At 43.9% G+C, this 15,525-nt stretch overlaps 1 protein-coding gene across 1 annotated transcript in view; it reads left to right on the top strand.

Moving 5' to 3' along the window:
- Positions 1 to 2,094: 2,094 nt before the first annotated feature.
- The window catches only part of STAB2 (stabilin 2), a 403,506-nt gene continuing 390,075 nt past the window's right edge, over positions 2,095 to 15,525 (top strand). Inside the window, exon 1 of the mRNA XM_033951740.1 lies at positions 2,095 to 2,180. Coding sequence (XP_033807631.1) covers positions 2,172 to 2,180 — 9 coding nt within the window. The 5' untranslated portion in view covers positions 2,095 to 2,171. The remainder of the gene's footprint in view (positions 2,181 to 15,525) is intronic.

Here is a 15,525-nt window from a genome sequence, read left to right on the forward strand (position 1 = left end):
ATACTGGCATATGCACGTCTCTTTGAACACCCCCTTCCCTCCGTGTACTTCTACACCAGGGTCCCCCCCAAAGGCCTGTCCCCCCCTTAAAGGTCTGCATCTCACCCCTGAAGGCCTGTCTACTCCCCCCTTGAAGGCCTGCACCCCCTTGAAGGCCTGTCCCACCCTCTTGAAGGCCTGCATCCCCCCGAAGGTCTGCACCCCCCCCCCGAAGGCCTACATCCCCTTGAAGGCCTGTCCCACCCCCTTGTAGGCCTGTTCCCCCCCCCTTAAAGGCCTGCCTGCCTGTCCCCCCTTGAAGGCCTGCCTGCCTGTCCCCCCCCGAAAGTCTGTCTCCCCCCATGAAGGCTTGTCCCCCCCTTTAAGGCCTGCATCTCCCCCTGAAGGTCTGTCCCCCCCTTTGAAGGCCTGTCCCACCCCATTGTAGGCCTATCCCCCCCTTAAATGCCTGCCTGCCTGTCCCCCCTTGAAGGCCTGCCTGCCTTTCCCCCCCTCCCGAAAACCTGTCTCCACCCATGAAGGCTTGTCTACCCCCTTTAAGGCATGTATCTCCTCCTGAAGGCCTGCCTGCCTGCCCCACCCTGAAGGACCGCTCGCCCCCCCTCCCCCCACCCCGACATACGGTTCTTCCCCTCTGGCCTCCCCGCACCAGTTAGAGTCCCGAAGCAGCCTGTAGCAAGATCGCGATGTCAAAGATTTTGTGCTGCTTGTGCTGTCCTCCGCCGCGGACCCGCCACCCCTCCTCTGACATCAGTGGAAGGGGCGGGACCGCGGCGGAAGACAGCATGAAGCAGCGCAAGATCGCTGACATTGCGATCTTGCTGCAGGCTGCTTCGGTACTCTTAATGGTGCGCGGAGGCCAGAGGGGAAGAACCGGATGTTGCGGGGGGGGGGGAAATGGACGCCATAGCACCCCCTCAGGGCTTACACCCGGGGCGGACCTCCACCCCCCCTTAGTACGCCACTGGCCTACAGAGCTGCATGCTGAGAATGACAGGCCTTAGGTCCTTCCCACTGCATCCCAAGATGCATTGGGAGGGGGGAAGGCCCATTATTCTCAGCACGCTGCCCTGTAGGCAGGAGGGAGTGGGCTTCCCTCCTTCCAATTTGTCTTTGGAAGGTACGGGGGTCTGGGGATGTTGGGGGTCCAGAAATGTTGGAGGATGGGGGGGATGTCGGGGGAGGGGCATAGGGCTCCACAACTCAGCTGATCCTGGCAGGGTGAATCCCCGAAACTGGCTCAGCTGATCAGACAAGTTAGTTGGGTACATCTACAAAACTTTTGTGCGTTTTTCATGTGGACATTTTTATTTTTGAAAATGACCAAAAAAGATAGACATCCTAAGGACCAAACCATCTACATAGGTCATTTTCAAAAAAAAATAAAAGATAGATAGCTGGCTGTTTTGAAAATGGATATTTTTTGTACTGGATTTCTGGACATTTTTTCCAAAATGTCCAAATTTGACTTAGATGTCCTATCGAAAATGCCCCTCCATGTCTCTAACAGGCTTGATAGTCAAACACAAGAATGGTTTCTGTTAGGCTCTGCCTTTTCTCTAACAGTTTCTACCCCATGGATAAAGGCTTGTCCTACCTTGTAGGCTATAGTACTCAAATTCCTTCCCAGCAATCTACTAGCTACTGCTGGCCAGGTTTGAAGGCTTCCCTCATTTACCACTGGCTGGAAATGGAGGCTACCTTCAGCCATTGCTGATAGGGTATGGGAGTCTTTCCTCAACTTACCCACAGGGCCTCTTTGATTCTCCCATGTTTAGAAAGTTTATTTTTCCTGAACTGGGCCAAGCTTTCCTACCTAGGCTTCAAAGATTTGGGTATGTTAAGGTGGCCCAGGAAGAATATGCATTAAGGTGAACTAGGGCTTGCCTAGGCATTTCCTCACAGAAGGATATGTAAAAGTGGCTTCTGCATTCAAATATAGTTTATTAGAAATCATTCATTTCTAGATATCTCTTAAGCTCTGATTAAGTTTCAGTATATTTTCTCAAGTCACAGTAAATTTGAATATCTTCAGTATATAACATATAATTAAGGCCCATATTTCTAATTGTGTGTATATTTATTTAGAAAGGGTGAGAGAATACCCAGCCCCAGGGCATCCCACATCTGAGGCCTCAGACCCTACCTGCATCCTCTGGATCCTACCCCACATGAGTAATGTAAGTCAGTTCTACATTTTACCATCAATACTGAGGATTCTGAGTATAAAAACAAGAGGTAATGATGAACAATATTAAAGACCACCTTGTGGTCCAAGAGGATAACTACTGAGTAGATTCTATATTTAAGTTTCTTCTCAAATGACCAGTTAGTATTAATAGGGACACTACTGTGCTAAACATTTGTCACAATCCCATTTTATGTAAATCTTAGAATTATGTTTCATCTTAGATTTGAGTCAACTGGGACATACCAGTAACTGCTTTCCCTATAAATACAAAAAGGTTGCATTTGATTACACAATTCTTTTAATACAATATTACCTTTAACAATGCACATGATTAGTCTAGGTTGATGGCTAATCCCCTTTCAGTGAGCATTACATAACTGGGATAGCTTCTCTTAGTAATTCTGTTACCTAAGTATCTTCCAGACAGCTATTAAATTTCACCCATGGGTTCAAGTGTAACATGAACAATACATAATAAGGATGATTTTCAAAGCCACTTATACTCAGTTAATTGACTGTCTACAAATTGCCCTTTGTAAGCCCGGACAAAAGTATACCAAGGATGCTATGGCACTGCTGCGTTTAGCTGAATTGAAGGTAGGCATTTCTGAGAACCTATGTAAGGCTGGGTTGGAAAACACCATGTTTCAACTGAATTTTCAAATCTAGGTGGAATATTTTCCAGCAAATACAAGTGTGCCCAAAGAAAAGCAGGTACAAAGTGTATGGGTTCTTTCTTAGTCCAAGGCTATTCTGAAATGGAAACAGTGCACATCGTTTCTCTCTGAAAATTAGGTGGAAAGTTTATAGCTATGAAGTATCCACTGACTGTGTACCAAGAAAAGCTATTTTAAAATTGCCCACAATATTCTGATAGCCATCTTACTAGCATTTTTCTTTGGGAATACAGAAACTGGGAGGAGTCCAGTTTATGAAGGAGGGTCCTGCAAAGCCCTGTCAGGAGCTCTGCTTCTTCATACTTATACTCTGCCAGCTCCTTATGCTAATTTTTCATAGACTTCACTTTTCTAGTTTAAAGTCACCGCTGAACCCTAGAGTGTAGTGTACCAAGTGTTTATTCCTACCAAAGCTAGCACAGTTATAAATGCAAGTACATCTTTACTCTTTTATTCATTCTAAGTTAAATCATCCATGAAACAAAATTCCTAAAATCTTGCTATATGAGTGCCTTCTTTTAGTTCATTGCTCTCCCACAGGACTGACATGTTTTTCTTAGAGCATTTTCTAGGTAAAAGTTCAAGTTAGAGAGCATGAGGGGCTCTGCATTAGAAGCTAATTAGATATTTGAGTTTGATTTGATTTGGGAAAAAGTATTTGGGTGTATTATACTGGTCAACAACAAAAAAAGGTTTTTCTTTGCTACTGAGAACTTAAGAAGTGTTAGTTAATTTAATGATGCTGATTTCAGAACTATAATTGAAATTCAACTAGCACATCAGGTTTCTGAGATACACATTACTGAATTTTTAGACAGTTTGCCATATCGGCACAATATTGCAAGTATGAACTGTGTCCCATCAAACTTGTGTTAAGAGGTTTACTCTAAAAACAAACCCGAGGACATTAAGGAGACATGTTACAGCATATATTTACACCTCTCTTAACTCACACAAAAGTGATGTCAGCATGTTCAGAAACGTTTGAGACATTTGTTTTTACGCTTGTATTGTACATTTGTCTCTTTGCAAGAACCAACAATAGTCTCCCATCATACTGTGATTGAACTTTCCCTGATATCTACTTTCCAATCACCTTGATATCTTGATGAAATCTTTCCTCATGCTGACTTCATCAAGATTGGGTGGGAAAAAGTTGAAGTGAGAATGTAAGAAATGCATTTGAAGTGACATTCTGGAACCCATTAGCTGATATGCTCTCAGCATGTTCGCCACAAGCTCAGCATAATTCTTTGATCTGTGATTACCAAAAAAATTCTGAACAACCAGCACAAATGCTTCCCATGCTGCTGATTCAGCTGGGTTCAGCTTCTGTGTGAACACATCATCAAGGTCCAACAAAAACACCTTTGATTTTGGCTTCACTTTTCTCAAAACCAAACATACTTCTTGGGTATTGAAACACACCACCATTTCTGTCCATCGCCTTGACAAAATTTTTCAGTAGACACAGTTTTATGTGAAGTACTGGAAGATAGATTTTCTAACGATGTACTAATGGCAGGTGCTTCACATTGTATCTGCCAGGTATGGATTCATCTCGGTTTGGCCGTTGTTTCTGCCTGTAGTGGTTGGCATCATCACGACTGTTCCAAAGACACAAGAAGCACATGTATTTGGTGTACCACAATTGCAGACCCAGAAGGAATGACACAACTTTGAGATCACCATAGAGGTTCCACTGGTGATCTGCATAGTGTGTGAGTTTTAAAAGTGTACATAGGTACGTTTCCTTCAACCCAACTGCATGAGCAACAGGAAGAGATGGCTTCTGGTTGCCATTGTGTAAAAGTACCACTTTAAGGCTTACTTTGCTTGAATTAATGAATAGTGTCCATTCATCAGAAACATGTTCATATCCCAGTTCACATATGAGACCATTAATATCAGTACAGAAACAAATGTTTCCTTCCATTTGGTAAAAGGAAGCCAGGATGGTGTGATGATCATGGAAAAAAGATATTTTGGTGTCCTGCCTTAAAAGATTCCATTGCTTCAGCCTTGAACCCAACAATTCTGCTTTCTCCTTTGACAGTGACCAGTAAGTCTCACATCGATAGTGTGTAAACTTATGGAAACATTGATTAAACACAAATTAGATACGATCCTGAACGATGAGAGACTAAGGGATCCCCACCAACATGGATTTACAAAGGGAAGGTCTTGCCAATCCAATCTAATCAGTTTCTTTGACTGGGTAACGAAAAAGCTAGATATGGGAGAGTCCCTGGATGTCGTGTACTTGGACTTTAGTAAGGCTTTTGATAGTGTCTCACACCGTAGGTTATTGAACAAGATGAGTTCATTGGGATTAGGGGAAATATTGACGGCATGGGTTAAAGACTGGCTCAGTGGCAGACTTCAAAGGGTGGTGGTAAATGGTACTCCCTCTGAAACATCGGAAGTGATCAGTGGAGTACTGCAGGGCTCAGTCTTGGGTCCTATCCTATTTAATATCTTTGTACGGGACCTGCCTCAGGGACTTTGAGGTAAAATTGCATTATTTGCCGATGACGCTAAACTGTGCAACATAGTGGGCAAAAGCACAGTGCCCGACAGTATGACGCAGGATCTACTCATACTGGAACAATGGTCTGCAACTTGGCAACTGAGTTTTAATGCCAAAAAATGTAAGGTTATGCACCTTGGCAGCAGAAATCCATATAGTACTTACACTGAATGGTGAGACCTTAGCAAGAACTGCTGCAGAACAGGACCTAGTGAAGATATGAAGACTGCCAATCAAGTAGAGAAAGCTTCATCCAAGGCTAGGCAAATGCTGGGTTGCATTCGAAGAAGTTTTGTCAGCCAAAAGCCCGAAGTTGTAATGCTATTGTACAGGTCCATGGTGAGACCTCATCTGGAATATTGTGTTCAATTTTGGAGGCCACATTATCAAAAGGATGTGCTGAGAGTGGAGTCAGTTCAGCGAATGGCCACCAGGATGGTCTCAGGACTCAAGGATCTCCCGTATGTGGAATGTCTAGGTAAGTTGCAGCTATACTCTCTCAAGGAACACAGAGAGAGGGGAGACATGATAGAGACATTCAAATAGGTTACTGGCCGTATTGAGGTAGAAGAAGATATCGTTTTCTTTACAGGACCTACAGCAACAAGAGGGCATCCGTTGAAAATCAGGGGTGGGAGATTTCATAGCGACACTAGGAAGTATTTCTTCACCGAAAGGGTGGTTGATCGTTGGAATGATCTTCCACTTCAGGTAATTGAGGCAAGCAACGTGCTAGATTTTAAGAAAAAATGAGATAAGCATGTGGGTTCACTACGAGGGAGTGCTTTTGATATTTAAATGTTCAGTAAGATTCTAAATTATGTTGTGCCTTATTTCCCTTCTCCTTTTGTTTGTTCCCATTTTTTCTACCCCAATTAAAATTGTAACTTTTTTCCTGTCCCACCCAACTCATGTTTGTTTATGACTAAATAACTTTGTTAAATGTTTGTTTCGTTTATTATATACTATTTTTATTTTGTACATCGCTTAGTGATTCTAATAGGCGATTTATCAAATTTACTAATAAACTTGAAACTTGAAACTTAGGCGGGAGGGTCCTTAGAGTGGGAAGACTTGTTGGGCCGGTGGCCCTTTTCTGCCATCATGTTTCTATTCAGGTCATTGAGGCCAGCAGGGTGCCAGATTTTAAGGCCAAATGGGATAGACATGTGGGATCTATTCGCAGAGATAGATAGGGAGGGTCATTGGGGTGGGCAGACTGGATGGGCCGTGGCCCTTATCTGCTGCCTATTTCTATGTTTCTATGTCTCTAACCAAGTCATTAAGATATTCTTGAGTTAGCAGGTGAGGTTGTTGTTCATCCAAATTCATACAACTCCTCCACAGCAGCAGAGGCACATTCTTCATCTGAACTTTCGGCACATTGTGCTGCAGATTTGGAAGGAAGAATTGGATTCTCCGAGTCATGAGGAATGGGTTTAATTGCTGATGGGCAATCAGGATACACAATTTTTTATTTATTTCTCTTTGTGAATCCAGCAATTTTTGTCATGCAAAAATAACAGCCTGAGTTGATGATTTGTTGGTTCATGCCAACCAACCGTGGGTACAGCGAAAGGTTTCTTCTTCCATTTCCCATTTAGCTACTGTGTTAATCCAGAATAGCAGACAGTGCAGCACACATGAGGTATCCATGTTTTATCTTGGTCACCAACTTTACAGCAAAATAATGCTTGTATGCACTTTGAAGTCTGATGTACAGATTCTTTCACTGATCTTGTGCAGTAAATTGTCTGCAAACATAACAGAAATTATCAGGATAGTTAACACAACCTCATCTGTTCATAATAATTATAATATCTTAGACAAAAACAAACAAAATATAAAAATTCATAGGTAGAGAAAGCAGCACAATCACTTTTTAGTATAAACTTTCAAATTACTGGTATATGTGATCGATGATCTGTCCTAAAATGCAATATTGTGTTACAGAAACAGTAAAATAATGACGCTTCACGGTAGCGTTATTGATGAAAATGATATAAACACAAACTGATGTATAACTTAAAAACTGGATGTGATAGATGAAAACTGTTTTCCAATTTAGAATCAACATGTGGCCCTTGTTAAGGTGCAGATGATAGAACTCCAGTAGCAAAATGCTTGTTGACTAGTGTTGCTCATTCTGAAATCCAAACTGTCCCTTTGCACGTTCTCCTAGTAGATTTATTAGGAAGTTGTGATGTGACATTCTGCAAGATATGCTGCCAGATTTCATGTGTATTGTTGGGGCGTACTGCATACTGTAAGCCTTTGGCTTCATTTAGATTTTTTGCTGCCACACAGCTTGAGCTGCCACAGCTTCTGAAAAGGCTAACGAGCACAACAGACATCATTTGTGAAGAGTGGAAAAGCCCCATGGGTGCGGTACTGTCCTCTTTTATAGTTATTTTCTTTTCCAGTCTGGCACAGGCCAAGAACCCAATGTAGTTCCTCTTTAAGAACTTGAAAAGATTTTTCTTCTCTTTCTTTTCCCTTCCTAGAGAGTTCTGGAAAACAAAACAGAGGCGGGAAGTCTCTTTACATTAATGCAAAATCAAGAATTAGGAAAGGAGGATGGGGAGAAGAGTCATTTATTAGGGCACAGATAAATATTTTATCTCTACCTAATGGGTTCCAATTATTTACTTCAAATCTCATTTTCTAAACTGAAAAAGTATTAGGAGCATTCCCTATTTTCATCTTTTATTTTGCAAACCTGTGCTATTCAGAGCTCTCATTAGCAGATGGCCAAGAAAGAAACTGGCATCTTAGAGTAAAGAAAGTTATGATGCAAGTTATGATTGCAAGATACAGTTGAAATATTAAAAAAAATACAAGGTGCTGCCCAAAAGATTGGGGAATGTAAACAGCACACGCAAACTGGATGTAATATGCCATTCAGCATTTGTGAATCAGTGTGCCAACGGGCATGCTACTGAATGGTCGCGTTTTGTTCTGTGCAATTTTGTAAGGTTGTGTTTTAGTGACTCGGAGGATTTGATATGACAGATTTTACTGAACAAAGAATCTGCATCAAATTTTGTTTCACACTTTAAAAAACTGCTGAAGAAACCCATCGTATGCTTCAAGAAGCCCTTGGAGATAATGCCATGTGCCAAAGCAAAACCTTTCTTTGGTTCAAATGCTTCAAGGACGGACGGACGGACGAACGTCTGTCCACGACGATGACCATCAACAAGCACAACACCGGAAACCATAGCAAAAGTTTGTGAGTATCCTTGCAGAGCATAAAGCAAACTATCCACAATTTTTGTGAGATAGTAGGACAGTCATATGGGACAGTTCAATGAAATTTGTTGGACAAACATGAGACGCATAGGTTGTTCCACCATGACAATGCACCTGCTCACACATCACTTGTTTTTTGACAATTCCTGACTTCCAAAAACATTACAGTGATTGTGTACCCTCCCTATTCCCCTGACCTTTCCCTCTGTGATTTTTTTTCCTATTCCCCAAAATGAAATTATGACTGAAAGGGCGCCGTTTTAACACGATTGAAGAGATCCAGGCAAAATCCAGGAGGTCCTCATAGCATTCACCCAAGATGACTTCCATAGATGCATGGACTCATGGGAAAAACCCTGCGTTCGCTGTATACATTCTCAAGGGGACTACTTCGAAAGAGATGGTGTAAACTAGGAATTTTGATAAGCAATTTTTTTTTTAACATTTGAATTCCCTGAACTTTTGGGTAGCACCTCGTATATGAGCAACCAGAATGAAACTATGCAGGTGTGATAACAATTGCTTGAAACTGGTCCTTTGAACCACTTTCATTCATTTTCAAGCCAAACTGTTAAATCCAGTAATCTCAAAAATTAAACATAAAAAAATAAAAGCACAGAGGAGCTTCAGAAAACAAATCTGTAACAGGTACAGTTGGCATCAAATCCTTCATTCACATTTAGGATAGCAATGTATGAACTTAAAGAATACAGTGTAAATATGAAAGGAAGTGCCAGCAAAAATGCAAATCAATTTCAACATTCCCAAGGAACTACTGAACTGCCGTCTTTATATTGTACTTGTGACCCATTACAAGAATTATGACAAGGGAGAGCTTCAATTAGGGTCACTCCTTCTTTCTTACCATAAATTAGGTGCATAGTTCCAGTCCTTGAGTGTCACAGATGGTCCTGGTTTTCTGATTAACTAAAATATACAAATTATTATATCATCATATCAAATGCATACAGGTATAATTCATGGATATTCATGGCATATCCACAATTGAACAGGCACTATAGAGTGATCTAACCCTCCCATTCACAATAGATTCTTACCCTTTCTTTCCCTCTGAGAAGTAGTCACTCTCTTCAATAGATCAATCTTTATATGCACCAGCTCCAATTGATTCAAAATGATGCAGCAACATGAATAGAAGGCTATAAGCGACATGAGCACATCACACTATTTTTGCAAAAACTTCAATGACTACCAGTACAAAACAGAACTAAATTTAAAACTCTATGAGCAGAATTCTCAAAAACCCACACTAAAAGCGATAATCTGCTAAAGCAGCCGTTTTGATAACGAATCTAAAAACCCAAGACATTCTAAAAAAAATCACACATTCAAATGAGGTCAGCGAACAGCAGCGAAGATTCTCTAAATTTGCATGTGCCCATCACTGGTGATAGCAATGGGCACATGCACAGAATGCTGTCAAAGAAAAAGCAAATACCCAACAGTGGGAGAGATGCCCACACTCCTGCTGTCCTAAAATCCTGGCCGTAACCTCCACTGCAGCAGGAGAGATGGCCACTCTCTCCTGCTGCACTAACCCCCCCTCCCCCCCACACACACACAACTTGACCCAATCACGCCCCCTCCTTCCTGGCAGCATGAGAGATGGCCACTCTCCCCTGCTTTCAAGTGACCCTCCTCCCCCTTACCTCAAAATAGATCCAGAGGGATGTGGTCACCCTCCTCCCAGCTGATGCGTCATCTAATATGGGCCTTCCCCTTCCCAGTATATCATGGGATGCACCGGGGAGGGGCCTGAGGCTCTGATTGGCCAGGTGCTAGTGAACTGAAATGGTAACCATGAGAATGGGCTACTGGGCTTGATAGACCATTGGTCTGACCCAGCAAGGCTATTCTTATGTTCAATTTAATGGTTGAAATGGGTCAGTTTTGAGAATTTATATCTGCTATCTATATTTTGCACTGTTCAGGAAGAAATTATTTTCTTTCTATTTCTCTGGTGTTGTTCTGCATGTAGAGTCTGGCATCTTAGGGTTTTGTTTGTGTATATTAGTACTTTTAGTTTGTGGCTCTTTATTTGCATAGAAGTTTTCTTTGTTCTGCATGTGTGACCAAGGCAGGTGTTCTGGTAGGAATGAATATTGTGAAGTATACAGTGTGCTTTGTGTAGTTTAATTTTATATCCTATATAATAAAACACTAGCCGCGCATGCGCACTCAGACCTGCATGATCTGTGATCCCTGATCTGTGATCCGTAGATCCGTGGTCAGAGTGCATATGCGGCGGAGAGATCGGGAAAGCACAGCACAGCCGGCGACTCCCCCCTCCCGCCCTCACTCACTGCCAAAACCACCACCTCCTCCTTCTCGCCGGCTCACCCGCTTTTAAATGAAGAGAAAAGCGCTGCACCGCGCTAAAGCTGGCTTTGCTGTCTTCTGTCCACTGTGGCCCGCCCTCTCTGACTACTTCCTGTTTCCGCTAGGGTTGGCCGCAGTGGATAGAAGACACCGAAGCCAGCGACTGTAGCCGCCAATCTCCGTTCCTCCGGGGGGGGGGTCTGGGAGGAGAGGGATCGCGGCCACTCAGCGCCCCCACCGAGGAGCCCAGCAACTTTCCGCTGCCCGGGACCTGAGTCATTTGCCGCCCCCCCCCATTCCCTTACCGCGGGCCCGACTGGCGATTTAAGCAGCGTGTGCAGCAGTCTTCACATGCTGCTTCGGGCCCTTCTACTGCCCTGATTTGCTCCGGACATGCCAGAGTAAATCAGGGCAGTAGACGGACCCGAAGCAGCGTGTGAAGACTGCTGCACACGCTGCTTGAATCGCCATGTGTAGTCGGGCCCGCGGGAAGGGAAGGGAAGGGGGGGGGGGTGGCAAAGGACACGGGCCCGCATTTGTAGTCGCGACTGTGGGAAGGGAAAGGGGGTAGAGGAAATGCTAATGCTGCTGCACAGGGATCTGGTGTGGGGGGAGGGAAATGGAGGGGGGAGGGAATGCTGCTTTGGACAGACAGACAGAGGGAAGAAGGGAGACAGAAAGACAAGAAGAAAGACACAGGGGCAGGGAGATATACAGAAAGACAAACAGACAAAGGGGGCCAGGGACAGAGACAGACAGAAAGAAAGACAGCGGGAGTCGCGTCAGGAGGGGTGCGGGATGCCGCAGAGGGAACTTTTCCAATGGGTGCAACTGGACGGCTGTCAGGAACCTCTGATCAGGGGCAGAGCAAGGTAAGTGTATCATAGGGATAAGAAGGAGGAGGGGGGGAGAAAAAGGAAGGGACGCCTACTGCTAGACAGGGGGAGAAGGAAGGTGCTGCTGGACAGGGGGGAGGTAAAACAAAGGGAGAAGGGCTGCTGCTACATAAGGAGAGCTGTGAAGTGGTGGTGGTGGACACAGGGGAGGTAAAAGGAAGGGACAATGGACAGGGGGAGCAGGCAAGGGGTGGTGATAGACAGCCAAGGAAAAAGAAAGACAGAAAGAAAGCGGCTAAGGAGAGAGAGAGAGAGAAAGAAATAAAGAGAGACACACACACATATATTCTAGCACCCGTTAATGTAACGGGCTATAAGACTAGTATATATATATATATATATATATATATATATATATATATGAAAAATGAATGGAAAAAATGGTATTACAATTAGTACCATTATTATTATAAGGGTGGGGTCAAGGGCGGAGCTTGGCCAGGGTCTGTGGCAGAGGGAGGGGGATGGGAGAGAAAAAAGAGTAATGCCAGACTGCAGGCAAGGACAAACAGCATGAAGTCAATGCACTAGAGGGCACTTTGGTTCTAACAGCAAGCAGCCCCTACAATTGGGCAGCTCTGGGTTTTTTGCCAGGCTTGCTCAATGGTAGCTATCCACTGCACAAAGTTATCATATTTGTGGAGACCAAAAAGAGGACACAAAAAATAAATAAATAAAACTGGTTGCTACCTTTGTTAAAGAAATATTTAATCACTAGTATTTAAGCCCATTACATTAATGGGTGCTAGAATAGATGTGTAGACTTTTAGCACAATGGGTCGCTGAGGCGTTTCTTTCTTTCTTACTTTGTTTTTTATCTCTCTCCCTGCCCCCCTTTCTTTCTGTCTCTGTCCCCCTGTGTATCTGTCTCTTCCCTGGCCCCCTGTCTTACTGTCTCTCTCCCTGGCTGTCTGTCAGTCTTTCTTTGTTTCTGTGTCTTCTCCCTTCACGAGTGTGGGGCAGTTGTAGGCGCGCAAGCGCACTCCTTCCGGCCATGGACATACGGAATACGCAGGTAGGAGTGCGCATGCGCCACTTAGGGTTTTATTATGTAGTCATTAAGCCCGTTACATTAATGGGTGCTAGAATATATGTCTGTCTGTCTCCCTCCCGCTGACTCTCTCTCTCTCCCTAACCCCCTTTCTCTGTCTGTCTTTCTGTCCCTCTCCCTGCCCTTGTGTCTTTCTTTCTTTCTTTCTGTCTCCCTCCCTCCCGCTGTCTGTCTGTCATTTTATCCCACTTCCCTATGCAGCATTTCCATCCCACTTCCCTCCTATCCCCCCCCTTTCCTGTGCAGAAGCAGCAGCGGTATTTCCCTTCCCCTTTAAGTCCCGGTATAGCAGTAGCAGCATTTTCCCCCACCCCCCTTTCCCTTCTCTTACCGTGATCTGCTCTTCTCTTACCTGCTCCGTTCGGCCCCTCCCCCTTCTTGTACTGCCGTTCTGCTGATCTGGCCTGCTCCTGACCCTCCCACCCTGCCTGCCGCGTAGGCAGCACTTTAAACACGCTGCTTCGCGGCCTTCTACTGCTGATTTCCTCTCCCGCGTCTGTCTCCGATGATGTCATCAGAGACGCGGCAGAGGAAATCGGCAGTAGAAGGGCGCGAAGCAGCGTGTTTATAGTGCTGCCTACGCCGCTGGAGCCGGGAGATTTGTGGAGGGTCAACGGGCGGAGCGGGGCTGCTCTCCACCACTCGGTTGCTGCCACTGCCCCACAGGGCCGCAAGTGTGGGGCAGTTGTAGTCGCGCATGTGCACTTCTTCAGGCCACGGACATACGGAACACGCAAGTGGAAGTGCGCATGCGCGGCTTAGGGTTTTATTACAGAGATAGCAAATGTGTAAATAGCTTTTAGTTAACACAAAGAATTGGTGACTTACAATAATCTTCCTTTCAAAAACTTCCAGACTCAGGTATTACTGCGTCTGAGTCCAAAAGTATTTATCAGAAGAGTGGATATTCCTCAACAACTTTGGCTGTCTTCTGAGACACAAGTGAAAGTCTTTGCATGACATATACTTAAAGCTGTGCTGCACCAACAAAATTCCTTTGACAGATTTAACCAGCAGAGAAACAAAGGGGAGAGCAGTGATGTCTTTCTCTTTCTAGCACCCCCATGTGTCCAGACTAAATAATAGGCCAGAGATGGTTTCTTTCATTATGTGGGTAGGTGTGTTTGTCTCATAGGCACATAAAAGTAAAAGAGGATATTTTCCTAAAATTTAAAAAAAAACTAGAGTATTTATCTGAAGAAGTCCAAAAGGAGGATATGTCCTCTTCAAAGAGGATTTATGGTAACCCTACTTCTGCATATGGTATTTATCTGCCATCATTTTCTCTGTTTCAATGCTGTAGTGTTATGTCCTTAGCTGCTGTAAAGCATGACCATATGAATGATAGTTCTAAGGGCATTGCTTCTTCCCTGGGCTGGCTTTGCCACTGGAGCATATTTCTAGCAGTGCGGCAACAATGTCACCAACACAAGCACAACAACCCCTTCCCCAGGGCAAATCCCACAAGGCTTAATCTGGTAACAAAAAGGAAATAGAATTGTGGAAGGATGAGCCAAAGACAGGAGCAAAAAAAGAAGGGCTGGATTAGGGAGCAAAGTGGCTGTTTTCTGTCTGGCCTAGGCTCATCCCCCTCCCTGCACACTGCCTGGCTTCCTCTTGCTCTGGCTATAGAGTCTGAAAAGAAGTGACAAACTACATCCTAGGCTGTTCCCCAAGCCTCACAGTCACCTATAAACAACTGTCTACTCTGCCTATAAGGAAGCTTCCCCCTGCTTCTAGAATATTATTACAATTACTTTAATAATTGTTGATGGAAGTGGACTGCAATGATAAAACACAAGCCATTAAGATGAATAGTTTTGAAGAAGATTAGGCCATAATTAGGGAAATTAATAGATAACTGTTACTGTGCATGTCAGTTTCCAAAAAATATACTACATATTATAACTTTTTTTTCACAGCTGTAGGCAGGAAAGATATACTGTATAGTGGAAAGGTAAAGTAAGATTTGTGCCTGGTATCACGCAGTATATTATAACTGCCATGTCTCTATTTATAGCACCTTTTTCTACTGTGATACAGAGAGCTCGTGTTACAACATAATACCGAGAACAAATTCATCATATTTGTTTCTTTAAGTGACCCCAATCTTTCATACCTGTTCAGAAGCTCTATGTATCTTCTCTCCCTTACTGTTTACATGGTATCTATTATTCATTGCTGTAGGTCTCTAACGGTTATGTCTGAGAATGATAAATTGTGGGCAGGCAGCTAGAACACAAGCACTTGGGGCCCTCTATAATCATGGCCCCAATTCTACACAGCAGCAGGAGTTCAGAAAGTTTCAAATACACGTGCACTAACTATTTGAGGTTGAACTTGAACCAAACCAAACAAATTCATTTTGGATTTCCCCAGATCCACCATAGATTGAGCTGCAAATATAGGGGGGGGGGGGTGGAATTCTACAAATTGCACCGAAAAATTAATTTGACTACATGAAATCCCAGTTTGAAATTCAAACAATATTATCATAAGAACATAAGCAGTGCCTCCGCCGGGTCAGACCATAGGTCCATCCCGCCCAGCAGTCCGCTCCCGCGGCGGCCCGAACAGGTCACGGCCTG

The sequence above is a fragment of the Geotrypetes seraphini genome, chromosome 7, assembly GCF_902459505.1.
Source record: "Geotrypetes seraphini chromosome 7, aGeoSer1.1, whole genome shotgun sequence".
NCBI classification, from domain to species: Eukaryota; Metazoa; Chordata; class Amphibia; order Gymnophiona; family Dermophiidae; genus Geotrypetes; species Geotrypetes seraphini.